The sequence below is a fragment of the Lactuca saligna genome, chromosome 5 (genome assembly GCF_052625555.1).
Source record: "Lactuca saligna cultivar CGN05327 chromosome 5, ASM5262555v1, whole genome shotgun sequence".
Classification (NCBI taxonomy): domain Eukaryota; kingdom Viridiplantae; phylum Streptophyta; class Magnoliopsida; order Asterales; family Asteraceae; genus Lactuca; species Lactuca saligna.
The window spans coordinates 318,989,762-319,003,873 of NC_136421.1; the positions used below are offsets into that span (position 1 = coordinate 318,989,762).

Here is a 14,112-nt window from a genome sequence, read left to right on the forward strand (position 1 = left end):
AAAGAGATGTAGACCACTAGTGTGAATAATTGTAAGTTCTATTTATGCTTATGTTCCTGTATTAACGATGACGTCCCAAACGTTTTAAAATGAAATAAATACGTTTCTTCGAAAATGTTTTAATAACGTATTTACCATGTTTTTCTGGGAACAAATTCCGCAACCTTTTTATATAATGAAGTACTCTGATTTTTATAAAGCATAAACAAAATCGGTCTTTTCTGGCCGTGATTTTGGGGATGTCACAGTTTCATACCCCCTTATTTTCGGTTTTTATAAGTTTTTGTGGGGGAGAATACAAGCAAAGGTGTAGATCCATCATTATGTGTATGTTGTGGTTGATTTCTATGCTTATATGTAGGTTTTGTATGATTTTGATGCTAGATCTAGTTATGAAATGCTAAAAACCGAGATATGTATTTCATTATAGCATAAAATATACTACTACATGCAAAGTATACTAAGAAAAATAGCCAAATGGCTTGACAACACTTAATTTGGGCTAAAAACTCATTTTTTTGACATAAAATGTTGAAAATACAAAGTTGAAGGGCCTAAAATGAAATATTTCGAAATCTGATGGGTGAGATGAGCCAAAACAGTTTACATAATGTATTTTCTGAAAATATACTATTTGGAGGGTTAAAAACATAAATTCCAAGCTTATTGGGCTAAATATGACATTTTCGGCCCAATGAGGCCCAATATGCGAAATTTTCTAATTTGGAGGACCAAAACTGCATTTTTCTGTAAAACAGTGGACTATAAGTGTTCCATGTACTTTTCAAAGGTTTAAAATGCTTTTCAAATTTAAAAAGGACCAAAGTTGCAAAAATTTTCCAAATTGGGCCAAAAATGTAAAAATTGCGAAAAAGAGGGGTTATAACCGAGAAAACTGCAATTTCAAGGACTTAAGCTGTTTTCTATTTCAATAATGTTCTAGTACTTTCTTTAATAACATTATACTTTTAATGAGATGTAGTTGACCTATCAAATCCGTTCTGCTAACGACCCTCCACTAATCAAGGAAGCGGTGGGTGAGAGTGGACATCCATTCAACTACCATTTTATAGGTAGTTTCCTTATACCCCCCTTATAGATTAGCTTCGTGAATAAGGCATACTAGCGATTTGACTGACCATATTCTTATACATATATAATATTTAACTTTTAATTATAATATATATATAAGGTGTGTTTTAAAACATTTTAAAACTCCAAGGGTTTATATAAATTTTTCGAAATTTAAACTATTAAATTTTAAATTTAAGTAAACCAATTAATTAGATTTAATATTTATCTATTAATTAACTTTTAATTAATTTATTAAATCTTTTAAGGATTATCTAATTAAATTAAACAATTAACTTAATCCTAATCCATATCCCTTCTAGATTTCGAAAATATGGGGATAGGATAATTTCCTTATTTATCTCAATAATACAATAATGCAACTATTATCCAAAACAAAGAAACCCTAAAAGAGGGAGCATATTTCGAAATTACAAGGGGAGGAGGCTAGGGTTTTGGAAACCCTAACCCTAATTTCGACTAGGGCTTATGGAGGCTAGGGTTTTCGAAAACCCTTTGCACCAAAACCCTAAAATCGAAAATTTTGGCCTTTAGGGTTTAATGGCTATAAACCCTAATTTGCAATTCAACTATTATAGCAATTCAATTTAAAACAACAATGGCTCTGATACCACTAATGGGTTTTAGGTAAAACAAATAAACTAGAAAAACAATCCCTAAGTTCACATGCAACCTACTTTGGATCTATGTTTTATCTATTGAACATACAACTTTTAATTGCAAAACAAGAACCCTAGAGGAGAGAGGCTATAATCGAAATTTACAACCTAGGGTTTAGTAATTACATACCTTTCAATTGTTATAGTAAACAATTGATAATTCCCTTGATCTTGATCTTGATCTTCTTGGAAGCTTAGCACCACAAGTGTAATGCCTCTAATGGAATCACACCCAAACTAGCAAGAAGGAAAGTAGAAAGAGAGAGAGGGAGTATGCAATTTTCGGCCCTAAGGGTTTCTTCCAAAGAAAGAGTGACCAAAATGTGAACCGGGAGGCTCCTTATATAGTTGAGGGATCTAGGGTTTAGGAAAAACCCTAATGCTCCTTGCTTAGGGCCTAAGCAAAGCCAAAGGCCTTATCCAAGCCCCCTTGGACGAAATCCTTAGGGTTTCCCCTATAGATTTCGTCCACCTCCTTCCAAGGAGGTTCTGGAGCCTTCCACTCAACTATTAGATAATTGCAAACTAGTCCCTGCACTTTATAATTAATTCTTTTAACCCCAAAATTAATTCTCATTAATTTCTGGCTAACAATCAATTAAACAAAATAATTTCTTATTAATATATTAATCTTTTAACATATTAATAAATTCATTTATATTAATTTATTAATCTTATAATAAATTAATATCTCTCCTTTCATAATTTCCTTGTCCGGTTGCTAGGTTTGAGGGCAACCCAAAAGGACTGTGCTGCTATCAATTCAAGTACATACCAATTATAGTTATGGGCTTAGACACCTAATCCAACACTTCTTGTGTTCATAAAGTTGTGTATCTAATAGAGAAAACATAGATCCAAATCTAGGGTTGCATGTACACATATGATTGTTTGTACAAAACCCATTATCTATTGCTTCACGCGAGATGAAACCCTAACCGATGAATCATTTAAAAACGAATGGTCAGGTTGCATTTTCCTGTGGGGAACTGGGATCGCCGATGGCAGGTTATTAGTAGCGACAAGCACTTTTAGCGACGACAAAAAACACTTTTTTCTATTATCGTTGCTAAAAGTGTCTATCATCGCAAATATCGCTAATAGACTTATTTCTTATTGTGTATGTAAAAATTCATGGTTAAAATATTAATTAGTACAAGTAAACTTTAAGATCAAATTTAATGTTAATAAATAGTAGAAAGACTATATTATGTATTTTTTAGATATTGACAAACATTATTTTTAAGTTTTTTTTTACAAACAAATTTAATTAAATTTTAAACTACTCTTAGGTATTGTTTGTTTTTTTGAAGCCAAAATATTTACAGTATGCGGACCACATCTGCAAGCCCCTGCGATAGAAAAGGTGGACCAAATATCTCCGGTCTGCAATAAGAAGACTATTTGTATTTAACGTCTACAACTGTTGAAATAAATTAATTTTTCAAACTTACTTTCATGTTATAAATATTAAAAATGCATTTTCAGCAAAAAGAGAAAGAAAAAAAAAACTGGTGGATTTTTTATTTTATTTTTTAAGGTAAAAATGAGGTATGAAGACCTTTGAAGACAGTGCTCCATGTCTGCGTCAGGAAGACCTCGCGCAGACGTTTTTTGATCTAGGCACTTCCAAAAAAACAAACAATTTGCGAGGACAAATATCTGCGCGTTGTCTGCATGGTGCAGACAAAAGTGGTTACGCAGAACTTCGCATAAAAAACCAACAGCCGCTTAATTTCACCGGTGTGACAAAGGTTTGAACCATTGATCTTAATGAATGATAACAATACCTAATACCGTTGAATATAAGAGCTATGGTTTCTATTTTTATGTAACATACTATGTTGTGTTTATCAAATTTGAAAGAAACAAATAAGGGATTTGGTCATTTTGGTGTTACACAGGAGATATACGTTAATTTGATTTTTTTCATATGGCTGTATTTATATTTATTTTTATTAATACAACACTTCGTTGAATTAGAAGAAATAAAATAAATTAGGAGATTCTGAATTGTGTAGCAGCTATACATGTATGCTGAAAAATCATAAGCCACTACTGTAAGGCACTCCCGTCTGAGGCAGAAATTCATCGGCAGGAATGAAACTTGAGGCCGTGAAATTAACCGCATCCGTGGCATTTATGATGTGGAATCCGGGCCAAGTAACTCTCCCACTAGTGTCCGACCCTGGACCTGAATTATCAAACTCTGCGTAGTACGACGTATTCAACGCAAAATCACCGGACCATTCCCGCCATCCCACTGCGTCGATCAATGTATCCATGAACGTCTTGATGTAAACTGTTCGTGAGTACTCTTTCCATGGTCGTCCTAAATAGGTCCTGGTTGAACCCAAGTCTTCAGCGGCCTGAATATTACAATTTTGGATTGAGGTCCCGGTGTTCTGTCCAGGGTCTGTTCTGCCCTGTGCTGTAATCGCATTGAATTGACCGGACATGGGTGATCGAGGGTAGAGATTACAGTTTTGGAAAACTACAGCGGCGTTCCCGAATATGAAATCTACAGTGCCGTAAATGTTGCATTCTCTGTAAAATTGACGGAGGGAGTGTGTGTATAATGTGTCTTGGTAACCTTCGAAGCTGCAGCTGTAGAATGTCGATAAATCGGCTCCGTTTCGTAGTGCTACGGCTTGATGCTTTATTGCTCCAGCGGTGTTACGGATTGTTATGTTCACCGCCACGAAATTCGGCGCAGTCACGACTGCAAACATTAATGAAATTAATGTCAATTCAATTCGATTTTGCTAAAAGTTTGAGAATATATACATATAATTAAGTCGATCGTTAGCTATTACGTACTGAATGTAGCAGAGTTGAAAGTGGTCCAGCCATCTACGACGCTGTGATTTCCGGTGATTACCGTCTGATTAATTCCATCTCCGATCATCATCAGGTACAACTTGTTCTTCGGGATGTTCACATACTCTTCATAAACGCCTGCTGTCACATAAATCAAGAAATAACCATCGGCGGCTGCAGATTTATTAGGAGCAATGTTAATTGCATCGGTGATGGTGGTGAAATTGCCAGACCCATCTTGGCTGACCACCACTATATCACTCACCACAACCTGATCTCCGCCATCGTCGGTCTGAAGAAGCTTTCTTCTTCCCACAGTTTCGAAAATGGCTTTGCTTCTTTCAGACATTTTTAGAGGCAATCGTCCGTTTTTAAAACCAATATGTTTCTTATGAGCTGAAACGGAAGAACTTTTCTTCTTGTTCTTAACACCCCATCCTCTGTTGAACAAAGATAAAGATACGCTATACAATTTGTTGTCGTTAGCCAGGGGGGCCAAAATTCCATTTTTGGAGCTCCAAGAAGCAGCAGTGGCTTGGAGGCCGTCTATGCATGTCTGGGTGTTGGTTAAAATGGCACTAAGCATCGTCTGAATATCTTGGGATTTCATTGTAGAAAGCGCCGTTTGAGATTTGTCGACGGTTTGGAAAGCGGTTGTTAGGAAGTCAATGTTGACTCCGGCTAAGTATTGGCAATCTTGAAGAGCATGAATGGCACCAGTTGTCAAACTGGAGGAACCGCTCAGGTACTTATCTATCAAGGAGGAGAATTTATGAGCGGCCGATATGGATTTACGGACGGAGAAGCGGCCATAGTCGTAGACATTGGCAGATGAGTTGTTGATGGGGAGGGATGATCGGCAGAATGATGGATAGCGGGTGTATTGGCAAACGGAGGAATTAGCTGATGGTACGACGGCGGAAGAGGTCGGGGAAAGGAAGAGTGCTAGGATGAGGAAGGAGGTGCAAATATAGAGGGAAGAAGCCATTAGTGGTGACTTTAATGCATGCATAACGAATGTATGTATTTTTTGTATGGATTTGGTGAATGCAAGGTTGGGGGAGATATTTTAAAGAAGATTTTGATGGAATGAAGTCAACGTCTGCATGGGAAGGCTAGCTTGAAACCGCGTTGTTGTTTGGTTGGTCGCTAGGTCAATTTCTTCCGAATCCAACCAAAATACCAAGTCAAGTAGCATCACAAATTCACAATCCTCAAATAATGCATACATTTTTTTATTTTATTTTTATTTTATCTAAATAATACATAAACATTTTATAATGTTATAACTATTTATTTAAATAATATTTAACTTTTAATTTCTTTATGTTTTATGAATACTAACACTTTATGAAATAAAAATCATAACAATGCTCACAAAAGATAATATCATTAATATTCAATGCTATCAGATTTTAAGGTATTAATATTATTTTCTTAATTATAGAATTTGTAAAAAAAATAATATATATATATATATATATATATATATATATATATATATATATATATATATATATATATATATATATATAATTCTAATTAATTAAGTTTAACACGTTTACTTTAATATATAATAAAATTAGACTTATCCAAGTAGGAGACTGTTGGATATAGTGTCTAAGTCCATAACTTTATTTGGTATGTACTTGACCCGACCCGGCATGGTCCATCTGGGTTGCATGGCATTGCAATACTTGGATAGACTAAACGAGAGAATAAGGCACTTATGATTATTAATATATTATAAGTTCTAATATATTAATAATAATATTATTTAATTAGTATTGATCAAGTATTAATCTAGTATTAATTTGGTGATCAAAGTGAGACTAATTAAATATATAGGGTTGATTATGACAATAATCAATTCTTTTATGGTGGATTAATGATCCATGGTTTATGGGTTATGGATATAACCATATGGAGCTCCATGGATAGTCCATGGGAGTTACAAACCCATGGGTCATGAGAAATGAAGAGTCATGACAATTAGGGTTTACATTTGTAACTCCTAATTATGACACACTATAAAAGAAACCCTATAGCATGAAAAATGAGCACTAGTGTTACTAGAGAGGGCATAACCGATTTTTGAGTGTAAGAAATATTCTCTCAAGTTATTCCAAGTTTTGTGGTGTTGTGTGAAGCATTTGAGGCACAACATTTGGGGTGCTAGGCTCACAAAGTATTGAAGGAATCCAAGCAACAACAAGGTATGTATTTCTACTAGTTCTTTATGTTTTATGTAATCCCCATGCCATGCTAGTTAGGAAATAACCTTGGAAAAGAAATTTGCATGTATATAGAGAAAACATAGATTCAAGGTTATTAGGGTTGCATGTACACTTAGGAAGTGTTAGAATGCTCAAAACCCAACACAATTATCCAGAATGATCTGAAATGACCAAGGAAGAGCAACTTTATAATGGATCCCAAGGGGCCTATTTATAGGCTTTGGAAAAGGCCATGACATGGCTTGACCAATCACGTGTTGACACATCATCATGACTAGGTCATCATTTGACACCTTTGCCCTACTTAACGGAGAATGGATGGAATATTCCAATTCCGTTAGTATTCTGTTAGGGTTCCATCCAAGTTTTCAATCTTCATAATTCTTGAACCTTCTTGATCAACATTGAAAAAGTGATGATCAACATGAGCATCATGTTGCTCAATTGTCTTCTTAGATGTCACCAACTTCCAGAAGTGTTGTTGACCAAGTTGAGTAGTTTCTTTAATGTTGGACTGTGACTTGAACTTGAAGATGTACCGCCACATGTTCATGATGGGTCATGGATGAAATTCATGTTCCTTTGAGCATTTGGACATGCCTTCATCGTACATGGTGTGTCATGTGCAACTTTGTTGAGTCATCAATGTGATCATGTTGATCCATTGACTTGAGTTGAGCCATCAAGTGTTCTTGTTGAGCCATAGAGTTGTGGATGAGTCAACAATGTTTCTGATGAGCCATCACTATTCCAAATGATCCATCAGTATCTTAATGCTCCACATATGATCTAGATATTCCATCTGAGATCATGATGATCCAATTAGCTTTCAACAAGCGATCCATGTCAACAACAGGTGATCCATGTGTACAAAATAAAATCTCCAACATCTAATTCTTCAAACACTTGTTGAATCTTCAGTATCTTTTCAACCTGAAACATTTTGATAATGTTTGTTAGAAAATGTAAATCAATACTCAACTTATTTCAAGTAACAATCACATATAAATATTTCCAATAGTTTCCCCCTATGTGATGGTTACTGAAATAAGAAATAAAAATAAAACTAGAAATAAAAGTAATAACACGCAAGATAGATTTTAGCAATATGATAAGTTACCAGTAGCAAAAACATCATCCACATGTTTGAAAATAAAAACAAACAAAACAATAAAAAAAACATAATGCTAAACTTTGTCTCAAGTTTATTAACCATTGCCGAAAACTCAAAAACCATGTAAGTTCTTCAACGATCTTCACTCTAAATGATTTTTCTTAATCTCCTATTCTTTTCAACAAACTGATGATGCCTTCAATGAATTTGGAAGAGAATAGATGTTTTTGGGAAATTCTCATGAATTTCAGTCGACCTTTAGAAGAGAATACAACACCTCTATGTGGTTTCTTTAGAATGTTCCCAGGCGACTCATTCTCCATATTCAGATTCACATTTGGTTCCTCAGCTTCCTTTTCTCCTAGCTGTCTAATCTCCCAGTCAACACTGAAATCAATAACCATGTCGAGCACATATTGCCTTAGGCGTTGTAGAGCATTTGCACAGGTTTTATCTGTACTCACCATTTGTTTCAACCAAATGATTAGTGATCTGATATCAGCTTGGTTTATTCTAGGGAAATCAGCTTCATAAAACATGAACTCAAAGTTGTCTGTCCTTCTTCCTTGAAAGAATGCATATGGAATTTTTCTAAATTTTCGTATGTCAATCTTGTTGATTGAAGCAATCTTGAATTTTGACCACACAGGGACAACTTGAACTGGTTTCTTCAGAAAGAATCTTTTCTTTAGGTCTTCAATGTCTAAATCAACCTCAGCTGGATAAATTGCACTTGTCCATATGTTAAACTTCATACCATTTGGGGGTGCATGAATATCCCAGTTTTCTTTAGTGAGGTCTGAAGGACGTGTGAAGGATTTTGTGGGCTTGATGACCTTTACCTTTTGATAGGAATCTATATCAGGGTTAAAGAATATGGTTATTTTAGGTGATGTCACTCTAAATGCTTTATCATGCCATTTACTCCTTTCTTCAGACAAGATCTCTAAAGACTTCCTTTTGAGAAGCATCTCTTGTTTAGACTTTAATTACTTAGCCTCCACTTGCTTAGCTAACTCTTCATCTATCTGCATTTGTGTTTCTTTAGCTAATTCCTTTTTAGACTTGAAGATAATCTTCTGCTTTCCCCTATCGTTGGAATCATTGTGAGAAAGCTTTGACTGAGTGGTTGGTTCTGATATGATGAGCGGTTTAGAGAAGTGGACATCTTTCCTTCTTGGAACTTTCAGAGATGGATCTTTGATCCCTTGTTGACGAATGAGCTCCTTTTCCTTCTTAGCTAACATGGCTCTATTCTGTTGAGCCTTTAATTGTGCATCAGCAATGATTTTTTCAAGTGACTGTATTTTCTCATATCTCCTTTTCTCAAACTCAACTGTTGAATCTGGAATTTAGTGTATGATAGGAGACTGGCTTGATCTGTTCTTGTGGACCTTTTACCCCTCTGGTTCAGGTGACCTCTCATTTGAACTAGATAGCTTTGCTAAGATCAAGTCAAGTTTGGAATCAGTTGATGCAACCTTTTGTTGAAGAGCACATAGATCTGAAGAGGAAGATTGTTGCTTGAGAGCCTTAACTTCATAGACTAGCAACTGAACAGCCTTCTGAAGGGAAGATATGTCATATGATGAGCTATCTATTTTCTCAGAATTGGATGTGGATAGATTTCTATGTCAGAGCTTAACAAATCCAATCAACGTTGAACTTGCTCACTGAACGCCTGAAAGGGAGAGGTGGAGGATGATGTAGAGGCTTTAGATAGTTCAACAATAGACTTCTCAAGAGTGGAGATATAGCGATCTTGAGTAGTAACATGATTCTGCATATGATCCAATTTGGCTTCATAGACGGACTCTAGATTGGATAAGGACTTAATGAAGTCATCTATCTTCTGAGTCATCGGAGAGTGACATGCTTCAATGGTGTTATGAATTTTCTGCTCTAGAGTTTCAATCCTCCGCATGTGGCGAGCAACCTATCCTTTGATATAAGCGGTTGTGCCTTCAAAGTCTTCAATGGCGACTTGAAGTGATGTGACCCTTGCTTATGTTTCCTCATTGAGGATGCACATATTTTCTTCCATACGTTCGAGATTTTCTTGAAAGCTCTGCAGATATTTAGAATGAGAAGATGTGTGAAAGCGAATCTCTGTAATACCATCATCTACCAATTGGGGAGTAAGTCTGATGCACTCAGGCTCTATTTCTGTGGTATTGTCCTTATTTGTGTCTTTAGGAGTATTGTCGTCCTGAAGAGGATCTTGTGAAAAGGATGGGAGACTTGTTCGTTAAAAGCATCTTTTTCTTGATATTCTTTTGGAGTTGGAGGAGAGTAATCATCAAGATCAATGGTGAAAGTCCTGGAAGATACAGTGGAGTAAAGAACAATAGACATGTCATTGGTCTCATCATCGATTATCAGTCCTTCACTGGAAGAGATATCGACTGTCCGCATTGGAGTATCGTCATCGGGATTATCTTGTACTGGAGAATCTTGAGGAAACTTTTATGGTTCAGATTGCGTATCATCATCTTGGTTATCGTCCTCAAGTGAGTTATAATCCAAGGACACATGATGTTTTAGACTTTCTAGAACCCACTGAACGTGTGCTGGTTAAACTGGAGCTGAAGAGGATGGTTTATCATAATCAGACGGAGTGTGAAATAAGGAATCTATGAAAGAGAATGACTTAGAGGTTGTACCAGATTTAGGGAGAGATGTGGTTTCCTCTAAATCTACTCCATGATTCTCATCAGAGACGGCTGTAGATGAGATAGGGGTGGTTGACTTGATTTGGATTTCTTCTTCTTCTTTGCAAACTTCTTGGATGCAGAATTAGAATGATTCCTCTTCTTTTTGGGAGGCGAAATAATTCCCTAGATGTATTTATGATATGAGCATAAAGAAGCACTATTTTCATCCAACTTTGTAAGAATAGAATCCGGAATGATGACTGGTTGTGAAGACCCAGGTTTAGTTGTCGTACGTATCCGGTATGGCGTCATACACAAGAAATGTGGCAGTGGGCATTCAGGAATCCATCCTGCTGCAAGAGTACTGTTATGGATGGCGTCATAAATAATGATTGACCACCAACGAGGATGATGAATCAAAAACTTATTCTTTCATGCAGGGAGGAAATGTGACATCCCCAAAATCTCGGCCAGAAAAGACCGGTTTCATTTATGCTTTTTAAATATTTTCAGAGTAAATCCTTTTGATTTTAAAAGAGATGCAGAATTTGTTTCCAAAAACAAAACATGATAAAATATATTTTTATCAAAACATTTCATAAAGAAATATAATTTCATTTCATAATAAAAAATCGGGATGTCATATTCCGATACAGACCATAAAGCATAAACGACAACATTACAAGTCATTCAACAAATATATACATGTACAAACTTGTAAACAAAACAACTTGACGATTCATCCATCTTATGACCTTGCGCCACTTCCTGTAATGCAAATAAACTGAGTGGGTCAGGCTTGGGGGTCTGGTGAGCATATAGGGTTTTCAACCCATAATAAATGATTATATTTAATTCAACAATCAACAATAACCCGATTACCCATTCCCGTTATCCTCACTTTACGTCCCTAAAACAACATCTATTATAAGGAACCTAATTTAGGATTTTCATCGAGACAGACATTACTGCCGAGGGGCTCCCTCAACAATAAGTTTCCTAAAGGCAACCATGTGGGGAATAGAGTACACCGGTGAAAACATTGTTCACAACACCTACAGGTTATGAGCCTACTAGCATTCTACAGGACTGTCTAGAATAGTCCGTGGTCGTCATCCATACTCTGCTGAATGACTAGAATAACACCAACAACGAGGCCTCTCATCAATTTATTTCATTGCGCACCAACTATCTACCCATGTTCTACCCAACATATTAGTAGATAAAAATATACATGTTTTATACATAATTTAAAAAAAAAACTATATAGCATGCTCTTTCAATACTCCATCCAAATAGCAAGTAATAAGTAAACACATAACAAGAAATTTCAAGGAGAGTCATATAAGTCTATGTGTTAGAAGGTAATAATAATACCCTCACACAACCCGTATTCTTAAATACATTCAACGATTAATTGTATAATATCGTGTATTGAAAGGGACTATACACTCACTTGATCAGAAGATGATCGGGCATCACTATAACTTGCAGAAGTAGTATTCTTCGGTAGATTTGGAAGATCTTCACAAAAACCGGGCTTGATGTGCACGAAAGTACCCATTAATTTTAATATTTATAACCTAACAAACTTAGACTAACTATGCACTTATAGGCAGTGTACTTAGTCAGATTACAGTATAGCTTAGGTAAGTCGGGTGTCGATCACAGGGAACGGTGGATTAATTTAATATATTTAATTATAGGTTATATATCACACGAAAAGAATAATTTAATAAATCTCAAACTAATAATTAATTAACCATTCTCGATAAACTAACAGGAAAAACAAATCTCTTTAGGTACTTTGGTTTAGACAAATTCCACCTTGAAAACATAGACAATTGCATGCACAAATTCATTTATTCATGTTCACCGATTCCTAAATTGATTAGATTCATGTTCACTATAACTAATCCTTTAGCAAACAAGTTAATTCAAACAGTGATCAATTGATTAAACTAACATGCTTCCTAGTGTTCAGTTCGTATCAAGCAAGACTCGTAAACTTAGTTAATTTAAACATTTAATTAACCTCTTGTTGATGGTCATCAAACAAGGCTCACACATTAACTTATTTATTCCCATGTTAATCCTAGTTTCACATTCGTTATTTCTAGTCTTATAATCTCAATGGTCATCAAAAATCATAAGAGACAAGCAAATCAAGCAGGTTTTCATACAACTTAATTCACTCAACAATTAACAGCAAATAATTATCATTAACACATGAGGATCTTTGAACAAGCTTGGCAAGATAAATTAAACACAAATAAATTATTTAACATCACAATTAGTCTAGGAATCAAAACTTCATTCAATCATAAACACAAAGTAAAAGGTTTTTACACCCTAATCAGAAAATAAATACAGAAAGTACCATAAGGAAATGCTAAACATGGTCACGTTAGCAATCCATATGATTACCGACATGTATCCGCTCTCTAATCCTTCAGATCTCTGCTCCCGTTAGCTTAACGGCCTTCCGGCCGCCTTCTAGACCCTCAAAACGGCTTAACAGAAGTTAATTGTCGACTAAATTAGGTTAGGAGTCGAATCCCCCCTCCTGGTTGGCTAAAAATCGACATTTATAATCTCTATGGCCGACCTAAGTACGCTGGGCGTACTAGGAATTACGCGGCGCGTACTCAAGATAACTACGCGATCATGTATATCCGGTGCAAGCAGGTATGCGGGGCGTACTCTTAAGTTACGCGGGGCGTAACCGCGTCCTCAGCCCCCATTTTCTTCCTTTTAGCTTCTAAGCCCGGTTTCCGCTTCAGTCTTTTCTCTTGTGCTTTATTGACAACAAATAGCTGCAAAACATAATTCAAAGCATTATGAGTACTCTTTAGTTCTAAAACATAATAAATAAGGCCAAAATATTAAGATAAAGTGCATAAAAATATATCTAAAAATACACATATCAAAATACCCCACACTTAGCCTTTGCTTGCCCCCAAGCAAATTCACTTTTATTTTACCAATATCGTACTAAACAATCCATTTAAAACTCAGCCATTATGCCAAGACCTCAACGCATGCATTTGTGTCTAAAATTTTCCTAAGTACCCCCCATACTTTAAATACTCACAATCTTCATAAACACTTGCCCACTTTTTCCGAACAATGCTCATTTTATGCAACCCTCCGAATCCATCCTCAGAAAACCTCCTAACCTCAAGGTATTTTTAGTTGAGCAACCTAAGCATACATAATCTAGAATTACAATTTATGATACCACTTTGGAGCTTTCTTTGAATTCTTCACTTGCTTGATAATTTGATCTTGGATATCTTTGAATTCACCACCTTATTGATTTGATTTCTTGGTATCTTCAACTTTTTGGATTTCTTCAGAATTTTGATCTTTTGATCTTCACTTTATTTGCTCCAAAATTCTTCAAACTTTTTTGTAATTCTCTCTGTTTTTTTTTACATGCACCTCTCTTTTTTTCACTCAAAACCTACATGCTTAAGCAGAGGCGCTCAACCTCAACCTTTATTGGTTAAAGATAATAATTTCCCTGGATACAT

The 14,112-nt window shown here is 35.6% G+C and overlaps 1 protein-coding gene across 1 annotated transcript; it reads right to left on the reverse strand.

Moving 5' to 3' along the window:
* Positions 1-3,691: 3,691 nt before the first annotated feature.
* LOC145048764 (putative pectinesterase/pectinesterase inhibitor 7) lies at positions 3,692-5,598 on the reverse strand. The gene is made up of 2 exons (XM_078997359.1): positions 4,572-5,598; positions 3,692-4,473 (listed from the first exon to the last, which is right to left on the reverse strand). The coding sequence occupies exons 1-2, from the start codon at positions 5,581-5,583 to the stop codon at positions 3,797-3,799; spliced, it is 1,689 nt and encodes a 562-aa protein (XP_078853485.1). The 5' UTR covers positions 5,584-5,598; the 3' UTR covers positions 3,692-3,796.
* Positions 5,599-14,112: the final 8,514 nt, after the last annotated feature.

Coding starts and splice junctions, on each gene's coding strand:
- LOC145048764 (XM_078997359.1), bottom strand. CDS start 5,583: ATGCATGCATTAAAGTCACCACTAATGGCTTCTTCCCTCTATATTTGC. Junction 4,474..4,571: donor TTTCAACTCTGCTACATTCA/GTACGTAATAGC, acceptor TAATGTTTGCAG/TCGTGACTGCGCCGAATTTC.